Consider the following 23843-nt stretch of genomic DNA (forward strand, 5'->3'; position numbering starts at 1 on the left):
AGCAGCTTTTTCCATTCCAGTGTTATTGAGCGCATCAAAAAGAGCAAACCAAAAGTTTACATGTTTTAGATAATTTCGTTCCCATACAGGAAACAAGTATTAGGTAAGTACAACCATTACACTTAAAGAAAAAAAGTGCAAAATCAGCAAAGTTAAGAAATTAAGTTCACAGTTCATTAGGAAGGTGACATCTACCAGTGACTGGGTATAGTCCATTGTTCATTAGAAAGCCTAAAATGCAGCAAAACAGCCACAGGTGATGCCTAAGGGAAGATTTGTCAGGACAGAGTATCTGCTGTCTTAAGGCACAATTAAGAACATTTTCCAAGCAGTTAAGAACAGGCATTCCCTACTGTATCTTTGTGAAAAAGTGTCTGAGAAGTGGATACTAAAAGCTAGGCCATGTCTCACAGAAGCAGTTGGTGACAGTAGAAGAAGGCAGTTGATGTTCCCTTCTCAGAGGCAGCAGCTTTTCACAGTTGGCTTCCCAAAGTAGCATGGCTTCAGAGGCAACCAAAGTGATTTTACATCTCTGTTTGTCCTGGGCTGTTTGTTTCTTCCACCTGAAGCTGCAGCCAGCTCCAGTCTAGAGCCTAAGGAATAAATGAAGTTCAGTGCTAGCTTACAGTTGAGCTTTCTCTAGAATAAAGGTGAAGCATGTGAAAGACTTGAAAAGAATTTACTGTGAACAAGTTGGTCAATATAATTTCATGATGAGCCACGTGATTGCTATCAAGGAAACTTAACCTACTTGCACTTTAGTATTTTACAATCTTTTTAATATTCTGCATCATTAAATTAAGCATCCTGCCCAGCACTGTACTGCCACCCACTGATCTTAAATTTGTGTGCAGTTTTGCATTATTTTCATACAACAGCCCCATCCTTTACTGTTCAGCACATTCCCAGCACATGGCTCCCAGTCCTGGCAAACAGAATATGCCAGTCCACAGATTATGAGGGAACAGGTGCTTCCAATCTCTGCAGCTCCTACTCTCCCCCTGTTCTAGGAGTAAATTGCAGATTTCAATTCGCTGTATTAGTGGTGGCAAAGCTGCAGAAGCAGAACTTGGAAGCCATGCACATCCCCAGTCCATTTATAGAAGAATTTATACATTACCAAGAAACTCTGCTCTTGATCCTTCATTGTGTCATGCATCACATTTTCTAGTTGGCTACAAAGTTTCCGAGATTCCAGCAGCAGCTCCTCACTGAAAGGGGCAATTATTACACTATTAATTTCTGTGACAGTTTAAAGAGATGCTGCCTCAATCATCAAGAAATATTTCTGGCAGATGCACTGCAGAACACTGCAGTCAGTCAGCTCCTAGGTCTGTAATTCATACTGCAACTTAAAAAGTTGGTGGCAGCCCCTGAGTCACTACACATGGGAAAGGAAATGTATTCCAGGATGGATGGGGTTCTGACTATGAGGAACCACTGTTGCTAGAATAAAAGCTGAGAAGCCTGTAAAGTTAAGGATGGAGAAACATGCAAATAAACAAACCAAGGTCTCTCATTCCAAGTGGTGACCCAGTTCATTTAAGGAAGCCAGAACTACACAGCAGTCTCCTCAATGACACAGCTCAGCTGCTGTGACCTTACATGACAATGCTTCAACACTTCTTGCTGGCACTGCACTTCCAAGTGAGCCCAACCATCTCAGGTTAAAGGAAGAAAACCAAAAAGCCACCATTATTACTGAAGCAGGGGGAAGTGAAGCTATCCATGATTCCCCATTTTTGGTAAGGAAGATCTGCAAGCCCCAGGAAGTCTAACTAGTAAGTAAACCAAGACTGCTGACAACACAAGCTGAACATCAAGAGTAAAATATGAGGAACCCTGTGTGCCATTATTGCATAAAGCTTTGTAGTGCTGGCATTAGCAGCTGAAGAACTCCAGGCTTTGCCTCACCTTTTTCTTACAGAGTCTGATAAATTGTATGTTCCAGAAGGGACCTGCAGCAGCAGCTGGCCTGAGCTACCAAGACGTGATGTGTTCATGCTCTCTGGACTGCCAGTAACAGGACCACGTACTTTACTCTGAAGAAAACACAGAATATTCACAGTGCAATTATTTCCACTAGTTTTCAGCAGCCAGGAATGTGAGACAACCTGGAACTTGGCTTTAATACAAATTCAAAATAAAGAATCATAGGACATAGTCAATTTACTGTTATTTCAGTAACCTATGCTACAAACCCCATTCTTGGGTTAAAGTGGAGTTTTTCTTTTACTTACACAAGCAATTTTCAGCAAGTTCCACAGTTCTTTCTGTCGTTTCTCCTGAAGCCTAACAACTGTTTCCTCATCTTCACTCATCAGAGCCATCACTTTCTCCACTCTGGGGAACAATTCCAATGCCTTCTGTTTGCAAACTACAGTTTTACTGTTAAAAAAGTAAAAATTAATCAGATCACACGTGGGCCACAGCTGAAGTTGTTTATTTCCTGCAAGATCTCATTAGCTGGATGCATTGAATTTTAAACCTTCTCTTGCTGGAAGAGAAAATGCCTCCTCTCAGCTCTGAATAAAATCTACAAAGCTCACCTGAGCTGAGCATAAATGACTCGAACTTTTTTTTCAAAGGTCTGGATTGCCTGCAGGAGCAGTCGAACTATTTCCTGGCTGTCACCACTTGTCCTCTGATCTGGAATGAGAGTCAGTATCACACAGAAAGGTTGGTTTATAGGACAGAGTGACAAGATTCTTAATGGCTTGTTTCCACTACTGCTTCAATCCTGAAGCATCCAAAGTTCAGGATATGCAAGTTGGAGTGGGATGAATTACACTGAATTTTGGCCACCTTCTTCGGAATTTAAAAGACTTGAAAAGGAGAGTTGGGACTGTATCAAAGGAACAGCCATGTTTTATATCCTTCCTACACAGAAGCAGCAGCAGATGCTTGTGGCAACAGCCTGCTCTGAGAAGAGCTCCAGAGGAGTTCTGAGAGCAGCTTACAGCACCAAGAAAGAAAGGCTGGCCTCGTGTGAGGCTGACTCCCTGACTGCCCTCTTGAAAAAATGGCAAGTCCAGGAGAGCCCACGTGCTGTGAGTGTCTGGGCAGGCTGGAAGGCAGATCGTTTTCTCAATGATCATTACTCTATCTTCAAAGTTACTACCCACACAAAGCAAGCTGACCTTGAGCTAAAGTGTCTTTTACCTCTTGGCTTCTCTCTCAGTCTTCGGTACAGCTCTCTGGCTTGTTCTTCTCTAGAAGAAAAAAGCAGGAAAAAACAAAGAATTTACAAAGAACCCAAATTAAGAACAAATAGTTTGAGAACTCAAACTTTTTCTATACCTGTCTGCCACTTCAGACCAATAACAGATGAGTCAAAAGCCATCTTAGTGTAAAGTCCTCCCAGTCCCCCATAATTTGGGTGGAAATAACAGCCCTTCATTGTCCTGCAGTCAGTAAGCTCAGCTAGAAACACTCCTGCACCTGAAGCTCAAGGCAGTTCAACTCACAAATCCTCCAGTGTTCCTCCTTGTTTACGACCTAGGGGGCTTCTCTGCAGGTCCACAATGTCTGTCTGCAGGGCCATCATCCTCTTCACCAACTGGTCCACATCATCCTCCTGAAAGCAGGGTAGAACAGCACAGTCTCAGAGACACTCCCAATCCCATTTTTTCTTTCTCATTCATATTTCTAAACACATATTTCTTGCTGTTTGCAAGACATAAACAGCAGTCTTGGCCAAAGACAAATGAGAATATGAGTCACTTCAATTCAAGGAAATTAGGTTGGTGCTCCTGGATAAAACAACTTCCAAGACATTTTTGGGGTTTCCCCAAGATCTCCCTTTTTCCCCTAAGCCTTAAAACAGAATAAGTTTCATGTGGTACTAGTAATGGACAAAAATGGTGTCACCCAAACTAAAGCAATATGAAATCTGGAGTCAGTCCAAACACAAGGAGTTTCTATTGAAGGCAGGGACAATGAAGAAAAGAGGGGAGGAGAGGAGAGATAATAAAAACAAGCCTCTTTTTCTTTATGATAAGCAGTTAGATTTAGAAACATACCCGCCCACAAAGTTCCACAGCTTGCTCCATCTCTTTCCAGGCAAACAGCAGCTTCTCAGAAGCTACAGGAATCAAAGAAGAGTGACTGGCTTTCTCAGGTTCACAGAGAAAGGGGTAGGTGTTTTTGTGAGGATAAGAGGCATGAAAAGACCTGTTTGCCAGATGCTATACTCACTAATTCCAAATTCAATCTGCTCTTTATACTTTTCCAGATCGATTTGGATGCTTGTTTTAAAGAAGTCCAGCTTTGCTTTCAGCTGCTGAGAAAGGGATGCCATTGAATTCTTCATCTTGGAGAGGGTACTATTGTAACGCAACAGATTCATCCTGCATGGACAAGAAGGTCCTATTAGCCTCCAAAAATAAAAATCCACCAGGCTTCCACTTACATCCAAAGTAGACACTTGAGATAGAAGTGAGGACAAATGCAGTTGTGCCAAGGTATCTCTCAGCTTTTCATTAATTGCTTACAGCTCCAATCATGGGTTTCCCCATTCCAACAGGGCCCCATTTCTGTCTTCCCTTCCACCAGAGCACAGAGATAAGTAAAGCAAAGACAGAGAGAAGTGTTTTAGAGACACTCCAGCGTACATGGCTGCTCGCTGCCCCTGCTGAAGGCGGTTGCAGTCCTCTTTCAGCATCCGGATCGTGTGCCAGATCTGACCCCACACCTTCCGCAGCTGGAAAAAGTGGAGATTCTTCTTTGGGTCCTGAACTGAAAACAGAGGAGGTGGGGAAAAGGGAAATGTACATATCAACATGAAGTTGGAAAGTTGTGTTACCACAAAACAGACCAAAATATTGCTCCTTTGAGGGGCGTGTTACTGCCTGCAAAGCCTTGAGATGGATAACCCCTGTGCAGTTCTCCCAGTATATCAAAATCAAACACTCCCTTTTTTCAGTCATTCTGATAAATGGAATGAATGATGGTCCATTTTACTGCTTCTTGATGCAAAAGCTCCCTCTACTCTTTGTACATGACACAGACACCACTCTCAACACAGGCCCCCCCTTCACATTCGTGCCAGAGAAAGTCCTTACGGATGCAGTCAACACTCTCTGGATGAGGACGCAAGGCCACCTGAGCCTCATAGGAAACTTTCTTGGTATCAAAGAGGAAGAGAAGGTCTGTGTCTGCAGCTGCAGTATCATTCACCTGCAGAAGACAAAAGACCCAACTAGGTTTTCTCAGGAAAAGCAAGCCTTGGTAAACAGAAGAGCCCTCCTCAGCTAAACACAGAACACCAAAGGCAACAGGGTGCCTGTGCTACGATGGCTGTTAGGTCTGTGAGGTTCCCATGGCAAAAGCATGCCAAGTCCTGTGATCCCAAAGTGAGAGCAGTGTCTTCTGATTCACTCAAAAGCAAGAAAGGGAGTATCCAGACCCACCTTGCTATCAGCTGTATGTTTAGTGACCAACTTCTGAGAAAACAATGCGAGTCCTGCTTCCTGTAGTAGTTCCTGGTCTTGTTCTGGAATTCCTGTATCTGACTGAATCCTGGCCTTCACACTCTGCAGAGTCTCTTCCTCTGTCACAGGGTAGGTGTGCACAGTTCCCGTAACCATGTTCAAAACATGAAGCAACTACAAGAAGAGTAGCATGGCATGAGAAAGGCTGAAGATGCATTGCTCATGTTAGAGCAGAGATCAAGGGACTGAGACAGTGGTCACCAAAAAACTCTTCAAAGCACTTGGCAGACTCAGGAAGTCACTCTGCAGTTAATTCCTGACATTATGGCAAAGTTCTTGTCCTCCATCAAGTGTGAGACCATATGGCAACTAAATACCCTCAGCTGTAAATCCTCTATCAGAATATGGAACTGAGCATGCACAAAAGCTATTCACTACTCCTAACAAACCCAGGGAGTATTTGTCCTCAAAGAAGCAAGAGGAAAGAGACAGTTCTACAAGTTTCTGCCCCACTCTTCCTCCTCATTCTATGATTCAAGCCTCTCCTCTCACAGACTACAGGCAACTACTCTCTGAAAAACTTTTCAGGGTAATAGGGACCTCCTGCTTACCTTCAAGTTCAAAATGTCATCCAAAGCTTTGAAACACCCATTGGGACCGTAGGTAGGATCTGTACCTCTCTGACGTGGGTGCCACATTAACATGAGCTGCAGCCACTTCTCCAGCCTCTCAGCCAAAACACTGAGCAATAAAAACCAGAGGAGATCAGAAGAGGTAAAAGTGCACTTGCAGTAACCATATGGCCTGTTCTCAGTGGGAGGACTAACAAAACTCCCCCCTCACTTCTCCCTATCACAAATGCAGTGTTTAGAGGGCAGAAACCAAGCCTGACAAGCGACAATAGCACTGCCTGTGTCATGCACTCAATTTATTCCCAGTTTAACAGTTATAATCTTGGTCCTTTTGCAGAAGCACAGGAATTTCTAGTACTCACCTGTTCAGATTGTTTGGGCAGGGCAGACTGCTAGAAAACTTGACTTCTCCAGATAAGTCCTCTGAAACAACAATATCCAGCTCACTCTTCTGACGCACTTTTGTATGCCTAATGTAAGCAAGCACAACGGTGAAATAATTGCCTGCCTTTCCCATCCTGCAAGTTAGTAGGCTCTTAAAGCTACTCTTGACAGACATAATACAGATGCCACTTTGGTTTCTGTTATCTGCCCTGCAGGAGTCAGCCCTTATCCCATTCTGAACTTGCTCAGGTGGGTCAAACTCCTGTGAAGGGGGGCAGTTTCCATAAGGGCAAGGAACACAGGGATATTATCAAGGGGGCACACTTCTGCTTTCTGTAAACATGAAAGTCACATCATGCCCACTTCTCACTCACCATTGCACTGGCTGCCAGTTGGGGAGGAATGGTCGGAAGCCTGTGATGCACTCAAAGGCAAGGGTGCCAAAGCTCCAGTAATCCACTGTCACTGTGTACTTCTGCTGTTCCAGCAGCTCTGGAGCCTGATACAGGTTATACACACGTGAGACAAAGCCACCCAGCTCTGAGCTTTCTCTATCCCTAAACATCTCATTAACATTTGTACAAATTATTAAAGACATTACTGAACACTGCCTCTCACACGCTTTAAGACCCTCTTGGAGTGAGCAGCATTCCTGGTTACTGGAACTCCTGCTTATTTATAACAGAAGCAACTAGCAGAAAATCCAGTGTCAGCAAAAAAGCAGTCACCTTTGCTAGCTTCAGCACCACAAACACACCCCATACCACACAAGTACTTAATCCCAGCCCAAAGCTTGATAACAGTTAATTCTACCCCACTAGAAAGCAGGAGCTGCTCTTCTAGGTGAATTCTTTCTTACCAGGTACTGCAGAGTCCCAACAAAGGATGTGCATAGGCTGCCCTGATCCAACTCCTTAGCATAACCAAGGTCAATGATTTTGTGTATTAACTGAAACACACAACAGAGAATAAGAATGTTAGACCAAAGTCCTGTTAAAAGCACATCATACAGCAGAAAGAAAAGGTTCAGCTCTCCAAAGCTACACCAGAAAGGTGCCAGTGAAGAGACAGAAGTAGAAACAGGAGGCTACTGTAGATTCCTAAAACCACAATGAATTGGAAGGTGTTGTAGCACACTTAGCAGTTATGTGTCTAGCTCCTTCCAACCTTTGATCAGTACAGTCTGGCTCTTTCCTTAATAGCTGAAAGTCAAAATTTCAGGTGTTAACAGATGTCTAATACAATGTCTCATCTCAGCTGCACACAGAATACTATTCCTCTGACACAGTGACCTGAGACAGGTGATATCCTGGGCTGAGTGCTCTTGCAGAGGGACACTGCATGAAGCACATGGATGTTCCTTGTAAGCTTATTTGTCTGTGCAGGCAGAGACAACTGCTTCCTGCTTACCCTTTGTTCTCCTTGCTGCAGCACAATGTTCTCTGGTTTCAAGTCTCTGTGGATGATCCTGTTCTCATGAAGGTATCTGAGAGCAGAAGCTGAGACACAGAAAAAGCCAATTGTGAGAGCATAAGTAACAGCACCTAGCACGAGCTCAGTAAGGATTCAGTTCTATCTAGTAATAAGCATGGCTTTCACATCAAACCTTGAACAATCAAACACTAAGGGTAAGGTGTAAAGTTAGCATCACAGAACTCTGGACACAACTGAGTTCTCTCTCTGGGTGTTCCCTCACATCCTTCCTTTAAACTGTAGTAATGCTGGCTAGTTTCCAGTAAGCAAGGACCTCCCCAGACTCCCAATACTTTTGGTGGATAATAAGGATCATAAAAGGTCAGTCTAAAGTGGAGTCACTAAGGTCACTGCTGTATATTTGGAGAGTGGATTCAGGACTGAAAGGGTTTCCATAGCTCAGACAGCTGAAGGTACTGCCACCACTTACCAATGTCAGATAACAAGATAAGAATAGCTTCTTCCCGCAAGCCACAGCAATTCTCCAGCTGGTTCAGGTACTGCAAGCAAGCAACACAGAATGCAGTCTTTCCCTCCTCTATCCTGAGTGAGGCCCACAGTCCCACAAATTCTCAGGGATGCAAGAAATTTCAGCAATAGCAATTAAATTGCTATGGACTGTGAGCTCTGGTAGCAGCAATTACAGCTTCGTAATTAAACCAGCCTTGGTTTAATTGCATGGGACCATAAAGGAGCAGGTGAAAGAAGTCACTGTCATCCCATTCTCATCCTTCTGTCTGTTCCATCCCTCTTTGCCACTTCCCCATGCCTGCCAGTACCAGCTCCAATCTCTAAGGTCTGTGTTTTAGCTATGGGCAGATTATAGCAAAGGTCAGAAAAGCCTCAGGATTAGAACTATCATGTGTTATTTCTTCCTATGACAGACAGGAGTTAATCACTTTCAGGAAGGACACAGCCTACAGATGTACCTACCCTACAATGGTCTTGGCCATACTCACATACTGTTGCACATCCCTTAGCCCTCATTCTTTATGTGCAACTCCTCACAGTGCCACTTGCATCCAAAAAAAAAAATTAAAAGAGTTTCACAAAGCACTTAAGTCTTCAAAAGCTGAACATAATATCAAGGACCAAGCCACCAACACCTGTTGATGCCATGACTAAAATTAGGAAGCATCAGGATGTGAAAGCAAAGGTTTTAAGGGAAAACTTCAGTAGAAAACCTAGCTGATTCAGTCCTTGGTTACCTCTCCAGGGACCTCACCTTGCGGAGGTCTCCACCTTGGCAGTACTCCATGGCCAACAGTGGCAAGTCATTTGGTGCCAGCTTCTGCATCCCCTCAGGGACATCGCGGGCAGCCACCACATTAGGATGGTTCAGTCTGCGGAACAAAAATCAGGCAAGTACACGTGATTTTCTGCAAGTGCTATACAGGTTCACACGCTCCTGGTCATCACCTAAAGTTCTACATGGTCACAAATCCTTTTAGAAAGTAATTAGTGAATTCTAAAGGTTTGCATCTTTCACGGATCTAGACTCATTCCAACTCCCGGCATTTCACCTGCAAGCCAGCGTGTTTCTTCAACACACACGCGTTACAGATCTGCCTAGAAGGCACAGCTAGAAGCCTTGCAAAGGAATGCCAGGCAGTCTGTTGCCACCGTCCAGAAAAGACCCAAACTGCAATCAGAGCACCGCACCCGAAAATGAAATGAAACGAAAAACCATCCCAAGGGACTGCCCCAGCACAGGCGTTAATTCAGGCTAGGTAGCAGCGTTGTTGTTGCGCTGAGGGCAGGGCAGACGAGCAGCAGACAGCAGTGCGAGACTCAGGACTCTCTCGCAGCACAACGTGAGGTTTCCTTACGCGTCAACTTCCACGCACCGGCCGCCGCAGCGGACCGGGCAGCTCCCGGAAGGGAATCCCCGGGCGGCCCGAAGCCTCTCCCGGCCCTTCCCTCAGCGCACCCTCAGCTCCGCGCTCCGGGGCCGCCCCCGCCGCGCCACGGCCGCCACACCGCCGGCGACCCCCCCGCCCGGCCCGGCCCGGCCCGGCCCGAGCGGGCACCGGGCCCGGCCCCGGAGCTCCGCCGCCCCGCCTCACCTCTTCATGATCTGTATTTCCAGCGCCCAGCGGTCGCGGTTGCGCGGGCTCAGCTCCTGCCGGCACTGCTTGATGGCCACCTGCTCGCCGGTTTCCTGCGGACACAGCAAGAGTTGGGCTGAGCCCGGCTCCCGAGCCGGGGCGCCGCGGGCCCGGCCGCCGCCTACCTTGTTGTGCCAGCGGATGACGTTGCCGAAGCCGCCGGTGCCGAGGCGCTCCCGCATCTCCCAGGGCCCGCAGGTCAGCGCCTGCAGCGCGGGCGGGCGGCTCATGGCGGGCCCGGCTCCGCTGCGCTCCGCGGGCCCGGCGCTTCCGGCTCCGGAGCGAGCGCCGCCCTCAGAGGGGCCGCGCGGGGCCGGGCTCGGCCCGCCCGGGGCCGCCCCGCTGAGGAGCGGGGGAGTCGCGATCGCCGCCCTCAGAGGGACCGCGGGGCCGGGCTCGGGCCGTCCCGCTGAGGAGCGGGGGAGCCGCGATCGCCGCCCTCCGAGGGACCGCGGGGCCGGGCTCGGGCCGCCCCGGTGAGGAGCGGGGGAGTCGCGATCGCCGCCCTTAGAGGGGCCGCGGGGCCCGTCTCGGGCCGCCCCGCTGAGGAGCGGGGGAGTCGCGATCACCGCGGTACCGCGGGGAGCCAGGGGCTCGGGATGAGAGGAGAGGACAGCTCGTGGGCTGTGTAAGTAGAATTGAGGAGTTGCCGTCTTCTTCCCACAGCATCTCTAAAATTCGCCAATCCGGAACGCAGCGTTTGCTTTTCCCAGCGTTTTCCCAACCCTGGACTTTACATCGGGTTTGGATGCTTCTTCCTCCTGGGCTGGCTGGCGTGAGGTGCTTTAATGCCGCTGCAGAGACGCACAGGAGTACCGGGATGGAAAATGCGCTCCGAGATCTGCCACAGCTCCGCTTGGCTGCGCTGGACCTGCCAAAGCCCCCGGGCACAGAGGGTGACACGGACCTGCTGGGAGACATCATGGTGTCACCCTTGTCACTGCCATTCAACAGTCCTGCTGAAATTATCCCGAGGATCAACTTAGAGAAAAGCACAAGAGAACGGGGATGGAAAGTGCGCTCCAAGATCTGCCACAGCTCCGCTCAGCTGCGCTGGACCTGCCAAAGCCACCGGGCACAGAGGGTGACATGGACCTGCTGGGGCATGTCTCGATGCCACCCTTGTCACTGCCATTCAACAGTCCTGCTGAAATTATCCGCAGGATCAACTTAGAGAAAAGCCAGTAGATGGTCAGACAGTTTCATAAATTATGTTAAGCCCTACAAATGACACCACACTCTGTAGACAATTATAGTGGTCCTTAAGCTGTGAAAAGCCAGGAAATAATTTCTGAAATCTTCCCCCATGGCCATCAGTTTGTTAGCATCTTTAATCTAGAAGTCAAATGGCTATTATCTTTAAAAATAAAATAAATTAACCCCTGCTCGCTCAGCCGTGTTCAATCTCAACAACTGGAAGTTCCTTCCAGGAACAGTCAAATGCAGCTACACTTAAATCAGATTTATGGCAGTAATGTTATCACCAGCACTGTCACTCTTGGAGAAATAAATTTTGTAATGTTGACCTAGATCTTCATGCAGAGAAGTGATAAACATACAGAGTACCCAGCATTTCATCTTCACCATTATGGAAAATAACCAGTGCTGTGCTTTCCAAAGGAGGACTCCACGCAGCTGCCTCTGAAAATGGAAGTCCCTCACATACTGGTTTTTATGTCTTATACTAAATTCTGTCAGGAGCTTGATTGCTAGTGTGTCACATCCTAGTGGATCAGTTCCAAGCAGGTAGGACACATTCATCAATGTAACAACTGCAGCACTGGCTGTTTTCATAGCAGTGCCCTAAGATCAGCTCTAAAACTGATCATCACATTTGCCTGCCACGCTTTGATAGCTGAATACCCCATGACCACATTCTCGTGAGTAGATCTTCATTTTCTAGGATGAGTAATACCAGTGAACATTTCACTCTGGCCCTGAACATGCTGTTCCTTATTTGTATCTAAAGTTCTAAGGAGTTTTGCTGATTTAACTTGAATGTTTCTTTTCCCCATTCAGGGCATGCTTTGCTCCACAAAGCCGGTCAGGGCCTCTCTGCCAAACGTCTTAATTAGGAATGCAGCACACTACACTTGTGTGTGAAATTATTAGGACTAAGTCTACGTTCTGCAGACTTCTGATTATATTAGAAATAATAGAGCTGTGCTTTCACTCACACTCCTAGAAGCATCCTGGCACAGGACAGTTCGTGTAAGGGACACGTACTGTTCTCTCATTGAACTACAAGGTGTTCAATGGGGGGAAAAAATTGCTTTGAAAACTCAATCTGCTCTCTGACTGCGAAAGAGAAAGAAGGAAAAGTGGCTGTAAAATCCAGCAGCAAGCAGCTTTCCTGCCGTCCCCGGCCGTGCCCGGAGCCAGCGGGATGCTCGGGAAGGGGTGGGATGCGTTCAGCACGCCCCACGGCCCCGCTCCGCCAGCACGCTCCACCCCCTCCAGTGGCGCTCCAAGGAGGACGGAGAGATCAGAGCTGCACAGGAAACACAAAGCCAGACTGGCCTGGGAAGAAGATCAAGAGAATACAGAAGAGAAAAGGCAAAAAAAAGGTAAGCATGACTCTGCACCTGTTTCCAAAAGGGCGTTTCCTGTTTTCAACATCAGTGGCATTGTCATGAAATGCTGTTAAATCTCGTTATTTAATCAATCCCAATTTAATAAATGAAGCACCATGATAGTTAACTAACTGAGCTATGCATTTCTGCTTTTGAAGAGATCCAGAGTGTAGATAAAGCTGCTAACTTTCAGTTGTTTGGAGAAAGCTGAAGCATTCCAGGGAAAGGGTTGACAGCCTCAGGCTCTGACCAGTTAAGCAAGGGGGAGAAGGAGGAGTCTCCTGCACAAAGGACGTTAGCAGAAGAACTTAAGAGTTATGGAGAAATAACTTGATGATAAGGTAAGGAGACACAGAGAACTAGCTGCAACAGGAGAATTTATCTGATCTTCCCAGGAGGAGATGAGACTTTGCCTTTCACCCCAGGTTCCAAAGCATGATCGTGGAGGGACACAGAGGAGGAGTAGCAGGGGGGGTCATCTTCTCCCACAGGAAATACTGAGAATGATTCCAGAAACAAAGACTTTAAAATAAAATATTCATTTCCTCCAATGTTTTCAAAAACTACAGCATCTTACTTTTGTTTTCTTTTGGATTTTTAGCTCTTTCCCCCAAAAACAGAAATCTGTTCTAGAGACTATCTGCAGCATGTTGCAGTATAAACACTTGTTATGTACAGCTAGAACCTGCTTGTACAGATGATTATTTGAGATGAACTTGATTAAGCCATGCAGGTGCTTTTTAAACAGAGACTCCTCATGTCAGTCTTCCAGGCAAAGAAAATATAAAAAGCACATGTTTAAGTTTAAAAGATGTTTCTTGCTACCCCCTGAAAATGACCTGCAGTTTCCTGCTGGTTTCAGGTAGCTAGGACTTCTTCCAAGATATCAGTTAGGCCAGCTGTCCTCCCACCAAAAATAAACCCAAAACAACCAAAAGAAACTAAAAACCCAAAAAACCTGGTGTTGCCTTGTTTTTTGGGGCATCTTAGCAGGCACCTCAGCAATCAGGTCTCAACAGTTCTTTACCAGGCAGGAATTCTAACAATGCAGCTCAGCTGTGACCTCAGTAGTTTCACTGAACAAAGCTTTACTTGAAAGTGTCTTAGCTACCAGAATCTTGTTTCTCACAGTTGTAAGAACTCCAAGCCTTCTCCAGAGATGACAACAAAGATCACCTGTGATACCAGCAAACATTGCCTCTGTGGGATGCAGAACACAAGGCTGTGTAGCTGTAATATTGAGCCACAGCTGCAGGGAGGGAGGACACTGCAGGGTTAGGGCAGGAACCAGGGGGCTGGAGCAGTTCTGATCATGCACTGTGGCTTTGGGAATGCTGCTGATCTCATTCAGATTCAGTTAAAGTTAATGTTAAAAATCAATTAATTGAAAATAGTGAATTGAAAATCACTTGTAAAGGCTTGCTGTACAATGCAAAATGTTTCCCAAGAGGTGAAAAATAGCTTGAAAGTATGTAAAAAGTGTATTGTGAAATCTATGGGCCAATACAAATCACTGAGAGGTGCTCCAAATTGTAAGGATTTTATTATCAAGATGTGACACAGAGATAAAGTATGGAGTAATTGGAGTTCTCAGAAGATGCTCTTGTGAATCTTTCCAGTCTGATCTGCAACTTCAGTCCCCTCTTTTTGCAGCCTGATGATGAGAAATCACATCCTGTTGTACTCCTGGTTCTGCTTCAGAAACTGGACTATTTGTGCCTTTTGCTTTGAACAAATTTTAAAACAGACAAACAACCAAAAAAAAAACAAACAACCCAACAACAAAACCACTAAAAAACCACAGAGTCTTTCTTCATATTAGCCTAGAATCCCAATTTATGACTCATCTATCATACTTCAATTTTACCAGCTGTTATCCAGCTGCCTTCTCTGGTTTTATATAAACAGAGTCTGAACTCATGATTTCTGGAAGTAGTAATTTTCTCAAATAATTGGGTCAGCTTTCTGCATATAACATAGATGATAAAAAGGTGATAGTGTGGGCAACAGTGCTGGAATATTATTTCAATTATTTGGAATTCCAGTCCTAGGGACTGGAAATTAAATTGCAGCTTCTTGTCTGTATCTTGTGCCTGCTCCTCTATCACACTCCCAGCTCTTGGTTTGTAGGGGAGGTATTATATTTTAAAAGGAAGAAAGAAAACACACACTGTAAAACTCCTTTGTTCAACATTTTATTTTTTGTCTCTACAGGTGATTTGAGATTTGGAACTGATGTGGAAAACACTCAGAATGGAAGGCAAACTCCCATGTCTCCTTCTGCTGGTGGGAGCAATCATGACTGCCCAGTGCCAGGTAAGAGGCTAATGTATGAATTCATTCTCTTGCCATCTTCCTGTATTTTCAGCAGGAAAATAAATTCCTTACCATTGACTCCAGCTGTCTGCATCAGGCAGAAGGAGAATCTGCTTAGCTCACTGGAAATCAGAGGAATAAATGTTACATCTGAGTGACAAGCAATCACCTGGTAATCCGTGGCAACGAAATGATTTACAAAAATTCTTAGGAATTCTTAGGAACCCATCCTGAGGTACTAGAGGCACTTTTCACTGGACTGACAAGAGGGCAGAGAGCTTCCCTGATTTACATGCCCTCAAGAAAAGCACTGACTCTTTGAAGGTACTTGTCCTCTCAGTTACTCACAGAATTCACCTTCTTTGCTTGCAGGGCTTACAAATGCGTTTCAAAAGAGGAGCCAGGTCTAGAGGTAAGCCAAGCTAACTAAAACCATGAACACAGGAGGGGAAAGCCAATGATGTTGAAGAAACAGAGCCTGAAAACTTTTTGTCATGGTTATGTGGATGAGAGAGTCAGAAGGCAAAATACCAGACTGTTAATACATCCACAACAAAGTTTTCCCCTCCCTCTGCTCTTCCTGAAAAAAAAAGAGGCCAGGCAATAGTGGAATTGTACATCTGGCAGCACAGCAGAGAGAGAGATGGGACAGTTGTGGTCTGGGAAGGAGAAAGGGCAACCCATAAGACAGATGCTCCCATCACAGATACTTTCCTCCTGGAAACAGATACTTCCCTCCTTTTGCTCAGCCAGGTCTTTTCCCTGAATCTGAAAGAGGATTTCCTTTCTCTGATTACAGCCATTTGCACAGATAATTCATCTGCAGAAATTTACCAACACAGGGGGACCTGGCTGAGGCTTTCAGGGAGCAGAATAGAATACTGTAGGTGCGAGAGTGGTTGGAGTCGTTGCCACACTGTGCCTGTCAGAGGTAAGTATGACAAAGAAAAAGGAATGGTGAGAGACTGTCCATCTGATCATCTTAAAGAAGAACAGTCAGGGCCACAGTTACTGCACAGAAAATTTGTCTGGGAATAGAAGAGGAGAGAAATGAAAATAAAAACAAAGAATGGAAGCACTACATAAAAAGGCTGTAAGAACATGGCAATAACAGGTGGGTAGGGAAAAACAGAACAGGCTAAAGGATGCTGACAGGAAAATGAAAGGTGTCATCTTCTTGCTTCTGTGAAATCTAACAGTATTTCCTGGCTTTTGCTTATTCCACAGTCTGCACTAGAAATAAATGCTACAATGGGGGCCAATGTTCACAGGCATATTATTCCCCACAGCTCTTCATCTGCCAGTGCCACCAGGGTTTCTCAGGGAAGCAGTGTGAAATTGGTGAGTATAGCACATCACCTGCTGTGAGCAGTGCTATGGATGTTAGCTGTGCACAAGGGTACCCAGAAGCTCCTGCTGTAGGCTAGGCTCTAATAAGCTGTCTTTGTTCTAAAACTAATACTGAAAAGAACTTTTAAGGACACCTGGGTTGTTCTAGGTGTCTCTGAATAAAACTGTGAATTTTGCAACTGAAGACCTTCATGTACCCTTGCAGTCTACCTGACAGAGCATTTTCACTGACTTACTAGACAAGACATCTGAGAGCCAAGTTTAAACAGAACAGAGACTAGGGAATCTGTCTGGGAAAGAATTTGGATGCTGTCCTTACATTTTGTTCCCTTTTTTTCAGATACTGAAGTTAAATGCTACAAAGACACTGGAGTAACATATAGGGGTACCTGGAGCACGACAGAGAGTGGAGCTGAATGTTTAAATTGGAATAGTGATGGCCTGGTGAGCTGGATGTACAGTGGCCAGAGAGAGGATGCTGCTGAGCTGGGACTGGGCAATCACAACTATTGCAGGTGAGGGGTCAGAGCAATCAGCCATTCAGAGAGCCTGGAGCAAAAGAATGGCTGATTGCTGTGGTCAGATTGCAAGCAGGGAACACTCTGCACAGGTGCAGAGACTGTGCAGCCTGTGAGCAGTAATTGCAACATCTGTGGACATATCTGAACTTCAGATCTCCCTAGTAGACTGGGTGTTTATGGCAGGCTACAAAATGAAGTATCTGCCACCCCACAGTCTTTCCCTTGCCCCTTTCCAGCCTAAACTCCATTTGTAATTTAGTTTCCTACTGCTTCAAATCCTGGAGAGAACTGTAAAAACAGTTCTAATCTGCACAAACATGCTGTCCATTCCTGCTGCTTGCCATCTCATCTTCACCTCAATGTACTCTACAGTTTTATACCTAAAATAGGAATTCTAGCAACTTCTGATGGTTCAGTCCACATCTTCACTGCAGAGCAGGACTAAGTTAGCAAAGTAGATGACACTACTAGCACTAGCTTTAGAATGATGCATAATATTGTGACTCTTTCAGAAACCCAGATGAGGATTCCAGACCTTGGTGCTATATCTACAAAGGGGGAAGGTACACCTGGGAGCACTGCAGTGTGCCCTCCTGTTCCAAAGGTACATGCAGGGGACAGGGAATGGACCTGGCAATTTCCATTATTCACTGCATGTATAAAGGGTTCTCTGTCAACTTGGGCTATTTCTGTAGCCTAAAAAGTTGAGACTCTCATGTTATATCATATTTAGGCTTTTAGTATTTATGACACTGAGAGAATGAGATACATAGAGGTAATATGTAAAAAAAGATGCCTTGATAGAAATCCCACATAGGAACAAGTGACAGGTTCACATCAATCTGTTAATGTGCAGCTTTCTGATTGAAGTTAGGGACACCAACTGCAGCTCTGGAAGAGGCACAGATTACCGTGGCAGCCACAGTGTTACCAGTTCTGGAGCTACCTGTTTGAAGTGGAATTCTCTAATCCTTATCAGCAAGGTATATACTGCTTGGAGAAGAGATGCTTACCGGCTGGGCCTTGGTAGTCACAATTTCTGCAGGTATGTAGTTGGTTATAGAATTTTAAAAAACCCACCAAACTGCCTTGCAGTACTCTTAAGGGAAGGCTCTGGTCTTTTACATGGATTAGTGAAGCACATGAAATACATTAGTGGTGACAATGAAACTCACTCCCAATAATAATTTTATTCCACCTGACCTATTTATGCTTCTCTAAGATCAGACTCTGCAAGTGTAAATTTAACGTGCCCTCTGTATCTCTGGAAAAATCAAAAAGAATACACTTGGGTCACAGTCTAACACCTTTAGGTCTCTGAAAACTTCTGCACATCTGTTAATAAGAACAGCTCTTCTGTCTCCTATGCTGCAGGAATCCTGATAATGACAGCAAGCCCTGGTGCCATGTCCTGAAAGGAAATCAGCTCACATGGGAGTACTGCAATGTGCCTGATTGCTGTAAGGATACCAGCACTCCTCATTTTTCTCTTTCTTTGAACCTTTACAGTCCTGCATGTCATCTGTATTAAAATAAGATATAGAGAAAAAAAAAAGCTGTATTACACTCAAGCATCTTGTTAAACAAACAAACAAGAGAAGCTTTTTGGAGCAGAAAGAGATTCTGTAGCTCCACTCTCACAGAAGTGCCTTTTGGCCTTCCAGAAGGGAAGATTGCAGAAATTTAGAACAGGAAAGGCAGGGTTTCCTTACTGTATTTTTCAAATCAGAATACAAGTTTCCTAGGAAACAGGGATGACTCAAATACTAAATAGTTCATGGCAGGCTGCCTCAACGTGGACTGGGAGGCTCTTAACCCTAACTGAAAGCAAAGAGTGCCTGAGCAAAACACGCCTGGTTTTGGGTTTGTCATCCACAGCCACCTGTGGCTTACGGCAGCGCAGAGCACAGCAGTTCAGGATCCAGGGAGGTTCCTCTGCAGACATTGCAGCTCACCCATGGCAAGCTGCCATCTTTGTGAAGTATCACCGACTGCCTGGAGAGCATTTCCTCTGTGGAGGAATTCTGATCAGCTCCTGCTGGGTTCTGTCAGCTGCTCACTGCTTTGAGGAAGGGTAAGTTGAGGATTCAGCACTATCTCGGGGAGAAAAGTCTGGAAAATTGAAGCATCCAGTATAGCTTTGAAAAAAAACCCTCTTTATCCCAGTAAGTCTGCACTAAAGATAATTGTGCTGAGCATTACAGAGAGGCATTTAATTGGGCAAAGTAGCAGGATGGCATTAAGGTAGCACAGGAGAGTATCAGATACCTTAAGAACAAAGTTGTCAATACACAGTGCAGAACCATCTGAAACTTGAGAACAGCAAGGGGCTGTAAGCACATAGGACAAAAATGAAGGTAAATAGGTCACTCTGAAGTCACACTGCATGGGGAACAAAGTAGTATTAGAGCTAAAATAAAAACAAATTTTTAAAAAATTAAAATAAAGCAGACTTTCCAATAGCATGTCTTCAAGGGAAGGGTCCACTCTAGTAAACACAGGAACAGAGACTCTCTTTGCTTCAGTTTTAGTACAAATCAGCTGAACATTGTGCTGGGCAGGACTTCCCGAGCAACTCCTGAGGAAAATGAACAGAAGTTTCAAGTGAAGAGCTACATTGTGCATCAGAGATTTGACTCAGAAAATTTCAACAACGATATTGGTAAGAACTTCTCTGACTTTTTGACTGGAAGGTCACGCTTGGCTGAAAGTTGTGATTAATGAAGTGGGGATGTTTTTGCCTTGTTCAGCTCTGTTGCAGTTGAACTCAGATGCAGAAGAGTGTGCTGTGGAAACGGGCACTGTCCGCACAGCCTGCCTCCCCCCGCCAGAGCTGCAGCTGCCTGACTGGACTGAGTGTGAGATCTCTGGTTATGGCAAAAAGGAAGAATGTGAGTAGAAGATTCATGTGTACATGTCCAGAGCTTCAGTCCTCTGCCCTCAAAGCCTTTAGCATCACTGAATGCGTAATGTTTCATATTGGATTGTATGAGCACTACAAAATGTACATAGGAGTTACTCAAAATCAAATTTCTGCTGTTGTTCATCTCAGTTCTGTCAGTTGTAGAGTCTTCCTTGATACTCTCCACAGTACAAAACTAGAAAAAAAAAAAGGCACAATGAATAAGATAGGAGAAACAGAAGATTGGCCATCAGGGCTGCCACAGCTGCTGTACTCAGTAGATTTAGAATTTCTGTCAAACCTTGATCTACCATATAGGTGCAGATTGATGCCTTATCCTGAGAGACATTGGCTATGCAGAGATAAGCAAAAAAAACCTAAAGAAATAACAATCCCAGATATACATTAAAAGGCTGGTTAAATTGTTTTTAAAGTGAGCTATAACAAACAGAAATAAAAGCTGTCTGAAAGTATACACAGGCTGACCTGTATTTAAAGCAAACAAAAAACCCCCTAGCCCTTTAGGATCCTATTTCACACAGTTGAGGTATTTTCATAGACATTTCCCATGGCTTCACTCTGATTGATGTAACTATGCAAAGATGAATTAATTTGGAGCCTGCATAAACCTCTCTAGCTTGCTGAAGAAACAATATTGTTTCTCAGCTAGATTCAAGCTGTTCTGATTATTGAAGTTTATCAAAGTGGAACACCCAAGATATGAAAAGACCCTTTTGCAAGGAGATTTTAGTTTAGCCACAGAGCTACTGCTGGAATTGCAACTTTAAAAAAAACATAGCTATGCACATACCCAGCCATATATACATATTTCTATTGTCATTTTTCTTCCAGTTTCTCCATTCTACTCAGAGCACCTGAAGGAAGGCCATGTCAGATTGTTCCCAGCCAGTCGGTGCACAGCACAGTATCTGGACAACAGGACAGTGACAGACAACATGTTGTGTGCAGGAGACACAAGGCACCTTGATGATGCCTGCAAGGTAACCCCAATTCTGTTCTTTCTTTTTCTTTTCCTTGTCTCTTTTTTAAACTTGTCTCTCCTTGTCTCTTTCTTCAACTTGTCTCTTTCTTTTCCTTGTCTTTTTCTTCTCCTTGTCTCTTTCTTCTCCTTGTCTCTTTCTTCTCCTTGTCTCTTTCTTCTCCTTGTCTCTTTCTTCTCCTTGTCTCTTTCTTCTCCTTGTCTCTTTCTTCTCCTTGTCTCTTTCTTCTCCTTGTCTCTTTCTTCTCCTTGTCTCTTTCTTCTCCTTGTCTCTTTCTTCTCCTTGTCTCTTTCTTCTCCTTGTCTCTTTCTTCTCCTTGTCTCTTTCTTCTCCTTGTCTCTTTCTTCTCCTTGTCTCTTCCTTCTCCTTGTCTCTTCCTTCTCCTTGTCTCTTCCTTCTCCTTGTCTCTTCCTTCTCCTTGTCTCTTCCTTCTCCTTGTCTCTTTCTTCTCCTTGTCTCCTTCTCCTTGTCTTTCTTTTCCTTGTCTCTTCCTTCTCCTTGTCTCCTTCTCCTTGTTTCTTCTTGTCTCTTTCTTTTCCTTGTCTTCCTTTTCCTTGTTTCTTCTCCTTGTCTCTGTGCTTTGAGCTAACTAAACAAAAAGCTTTAGAAAATAGTTTGAAGAAGTTATGCATTTGCCTACATGGCAGTTCTAGTAGACTTCTGATGAACAGAACTGGTGGCTTCTCTTTCATTTCTCGTCCCCCACCTCTCATGGAGGGGAAGGCAGGGAACATTTAAGCAATCAAACCAGAGTAACACAGACTGAAAATCCCAAATACAGGAAATACCAAAAAACTGAACAGGAAAACCCACCCCAGCATTTCCTAGTATTTTCTGTTCTGTGAGCATGCAAAACACTCAGCAGGAGGTTCTGGAGAAGGAAGGGGGTGCCTCTCTACTGAAAAGTAAAGAATAAAGGCTTAAAGATGCTAGAGAGCAATGACATGAGGAAAAAGGAAGGCATGCATTCAATCCACATCCTTTCTGTTTAAACAGCTATTTAATAATTTTGCTTTACTGTTACACATAGCAGTACAAAACCCCTTTGATCTTTACAGCTTGAATAAGGGCCTTCCTCTCTTTTTTCTTTTCAACATTTTATCTGCATTTCATAAATGAGCTCCATACAAAGGTAGACACTTCAGTGTTACATTTTTCTGTCTCTCTCCCCATCAGAGGAGCATTGAGGGAGTCTGGAACATAAAAGTGATTTAGGTGAAAGTATTGTTACCAAGTGTGGTGGTCTTTGAGGGGGTCCCACGATGAGGGAAGGGATGAGAATCTTGATTCCATGTTTCAGAAGGCTGATTTATTATTTTATGATATAAGAAAAAAAAATATGTACTAAAGCTATACTAAAAGAATAGAAGAAAGGATTTCATCAGAAGGCTGGCAAAGAATAGAAGGAATGGAATGATAATAAAATCTTGTGACAGACCAGAGAGTCCAAGACAGCTGGACTGTGATTGGCCATTAATTATAAACAACCACATGAGACCAATCAAAGATGCACCTGTTGCATTCCACAGCAGCAGAGAATTATTGTTGACATTTCATTTCTGAGGCCTCTCAGGAGAAAAGATCCCAATGAAAGGATTTTTCATAAAACATGTCTGTGACAGGTAAGAGCTCTTGGTTTGTGCATAGGGTGTTTCTGTAAACACCAGTGCACCCCTAAAGCCAGTGGGGGTGGGAAAGGCAATGCAAACCAAACCAAGAGATTGTGACAGATCTGCTGCCTCTCTGCAGGGCGACTCTGGAGGGCCCCTGGTGTGCATGAAGGACGAGCGCATGTACCTGGTGGGGATCATCAGCTGGGGCATCGGCTGCGGCCGCAGGGGCGTCCCCGGGGTCTACACAAAGGTGATTCGTTACCTTGACTGGATCCAGGACACCATGAAACTCTGAGAAAGAAAAATGGACCCTTTCCAATCTTGTCACCATGCCCTCACAGCTTCCTTCTGGGTGCTTTAAGTGCACTGACAGGGCTTCTGTTTTCTCCAGATGCTTGTGACTTCTAGCACAACAGGAAGACAAACTGCAGTTGTGGGAAGGGCGTGTTCTCATCATACTCTCCCTATCACAGGTTATTAGAAACTAATCATCCTTTTCCCCAACATCACCAAAGTTTCACCTTGCATCAAATCACATAAGTACAATAAAAAATTAATTCTGGCCCTGAGTGAATAAACCAAGAGAGATCATGAATCTCTTTAGCAACTATATTGTTCTAGGAACGGGTGTGAACTGAAGGGGACATTTAATTTCCTGAAAACCATCTCCCTCCTTACTTGGCTGTACAATTGGAAGACATTAAGCTCTGTCCTTATACCATTTGACTTTGCCAATTTAATCTGGTTTCAATAGAAGCTGGTTCCCAGTAGAAAGAACAAAAGCTGTAGGCATGGGCTGCTTATTTCCATATTAATATACTACTTACTTCTTCAGTTTAGAACCAATTAATTAACTGAGTTTGAGCTTAAACTCTCTGAGCAAATTCAGGATGGCTTAATTATTAGGATATTTTATTCTTTCACTTGGTTTTGCTCCTGGTAATGGAGTAGGTAAAAATTTTAATATTGGCTTGATCTGCCAGAGAATCAATGCATATTTTTTGACTAGTAAATTTCTATGCATTATCATCTGATATGAAGCAAAAGCTCTCACTTCTGTGCAGCATAAGGGCCTGATCCCCTTTCTTGAGTAACATGAATCACTTCAGCAGTAAATAAAGGATCCTTTAAAAATCAAAGCTACAAAGCCAAAGGACAGCATCAATACTTTAGGAGCAGGAAGGTGATGAGGTATTTAATTGTCTTCATAATCAAAGCACTGCCCTTAGCATGCTGCCCAACACAGTAAGCAAAAATGGTTCAGCTGCATTCCTAAAGACATTTTCACTTGAGATTCTAGGAAATGCTCAGCACTCCTTTTGGGAAACACTAAAAAAAAACTGACCAAGAAAGCAATTAGTTTCAGTTTTTCAGACAGCAGCTTAGTCCCAGGTTTACAATACCAACTGCATAAAGACATTTATCTCCCTAAGGCACCCACTATAAACAATCAAACTGGCAGAATTTACATTCCCCCTCAAATACCAACTTTATTTCTTATAAAGCCTGCACAAACCACTCTGAAATGACACAGATGA

The 23843-nt window shown here is 44.5% G+C and overlaps 2 protein-coding genes across 2 annotated transcripts; one reads left to right on the plus strand and one right to left on the minus strand.

Moving 5' to 3' along the window:
- Positions 1-6: 6 nt before the first annotated feature.
- On the minus strand, positions 7-10689 carry IKBKB (inhibitor of nuclear factor kappa B kinase subunit beta). Its single transcript, XM_084221839.1, has 21 exons — positions 10155-10689; positions 9988-10082; positions 9147-9264; positions 8352-8421; positions 7859-7947; positions 7308-7397; positions 6823-6947; positions 6427-6534; positions 6044-6173; positions 5412-5606; positions 5064-5178; positions 4614-4737; positions 4198-4349; positions 4023-4084; positions 3468-3577; positions 3163-3212; positions 2550-2649; positions 2241-2388; positions 1915-2042; positions 1121-1211; positions 7-593 (listed from the first exon to the last, which is right to left on the minus strand). Exons 1-21 carry the CDS (start codon positions 10257-10259, stop codon positions 525-527), a joined length of 2274 nt encoding a protein of 757 aa, XP_084077965.1. The 5' UTR covers positions 10260-10689; the 3' UTR covers positions 7-524.
- A 1780-nt stretch (positions 10690-12469) lies between these two features.
- Positions 12470-23570, plus strand: PLAT (plasminogen activator, tissue type). Its single transcript, XM_084221961.1, has 14 exons — positions 12470-12596; positions 14817-14918; positions 15291-15330; positions 15718-15849; positions 16146-16259; positions 16609-16783; positions 17302-17393; positions 17660-17834; positions 18164-18249; positions 18668-18863; positions 19315-19451; positions 19540-19680; positions 20544-20692; positions 22442-23570. The coding sequence occupies exons 2-14, from the start codon at positions 14838-14840 to the stop codon at positions 22598-22600; spliced, it is 1677 nt and encodes a 558-aa protein (XP_084078087.1). The 5' UTR covers positions 12470-12596; positions 14817-14837; the 3' UTR covers positions 22601-23570.
- Positions 23571-23843: the final 273 nt, after the last annotated feature.

Source organism: Fringilla coelebs, assembly GCF_963513975.1.
Source record: "Fringilla coelebs genome assembly, chromosome: 26".
Classification (NCBI taxonomy): Eukaryota; Metazoa; Chordata; class Aves; order Passeriformes; family Fringillidae; genus Fringilla; species Fringilla coelebs.

What these genes read in the sequence shown, in the direction of transcription:
- IKBKB (XM_084221839.1), bottom strand. Translation starts at nt 10,259, where the DNA reads ATGAGCCGCCCGCCCGCGCTGCAGGCGCTGACCTGCGGGCCCTGGGAG. An exon ending in GAAATACAGATCATGAAGAG is followed by an intron (nt 9,265 to 9,987) that starts GTGAGGCGGGGC and finishes TTTGTTCCGCAG; the next exon opens with ACTGAACCATCCTAATGTGG. An exon ending in TCAGACTCTGTAAGAAAAAG is followed by an intron (nt 1,212 to 1,914) that starts GTGAGGCAAAGC and finishes TGCCCCTTTCAG; the next exon opens with TGAGGAGCTGCTGCTGGAAT.
- PLAT (XM_084221961.1), top strand. Translation starts at nt 14,838, where the DNA reads ATGTGGAAAACACTCAGAATGGAAGGCAAACTCCCATGTCTCCTTCTG. An exon ending in CCACACTGTGCCTGTCAGAG is followed by an intron (nt 15,850 to 16,145) that starts GTAAGTATGACA and finishes CTTATTCCACAG; the next exon opens with TCTGCACTAGAAATAAATGC. An exon ending in CTGCAATGTGCCTGATTGCT is followed by an intron (nt 18,250 to 18,667) that starts GTAAGGATACCA and finishes TGTCATCCACAG; the next exon opens with CCACCTGTGGCTTACGGCAG.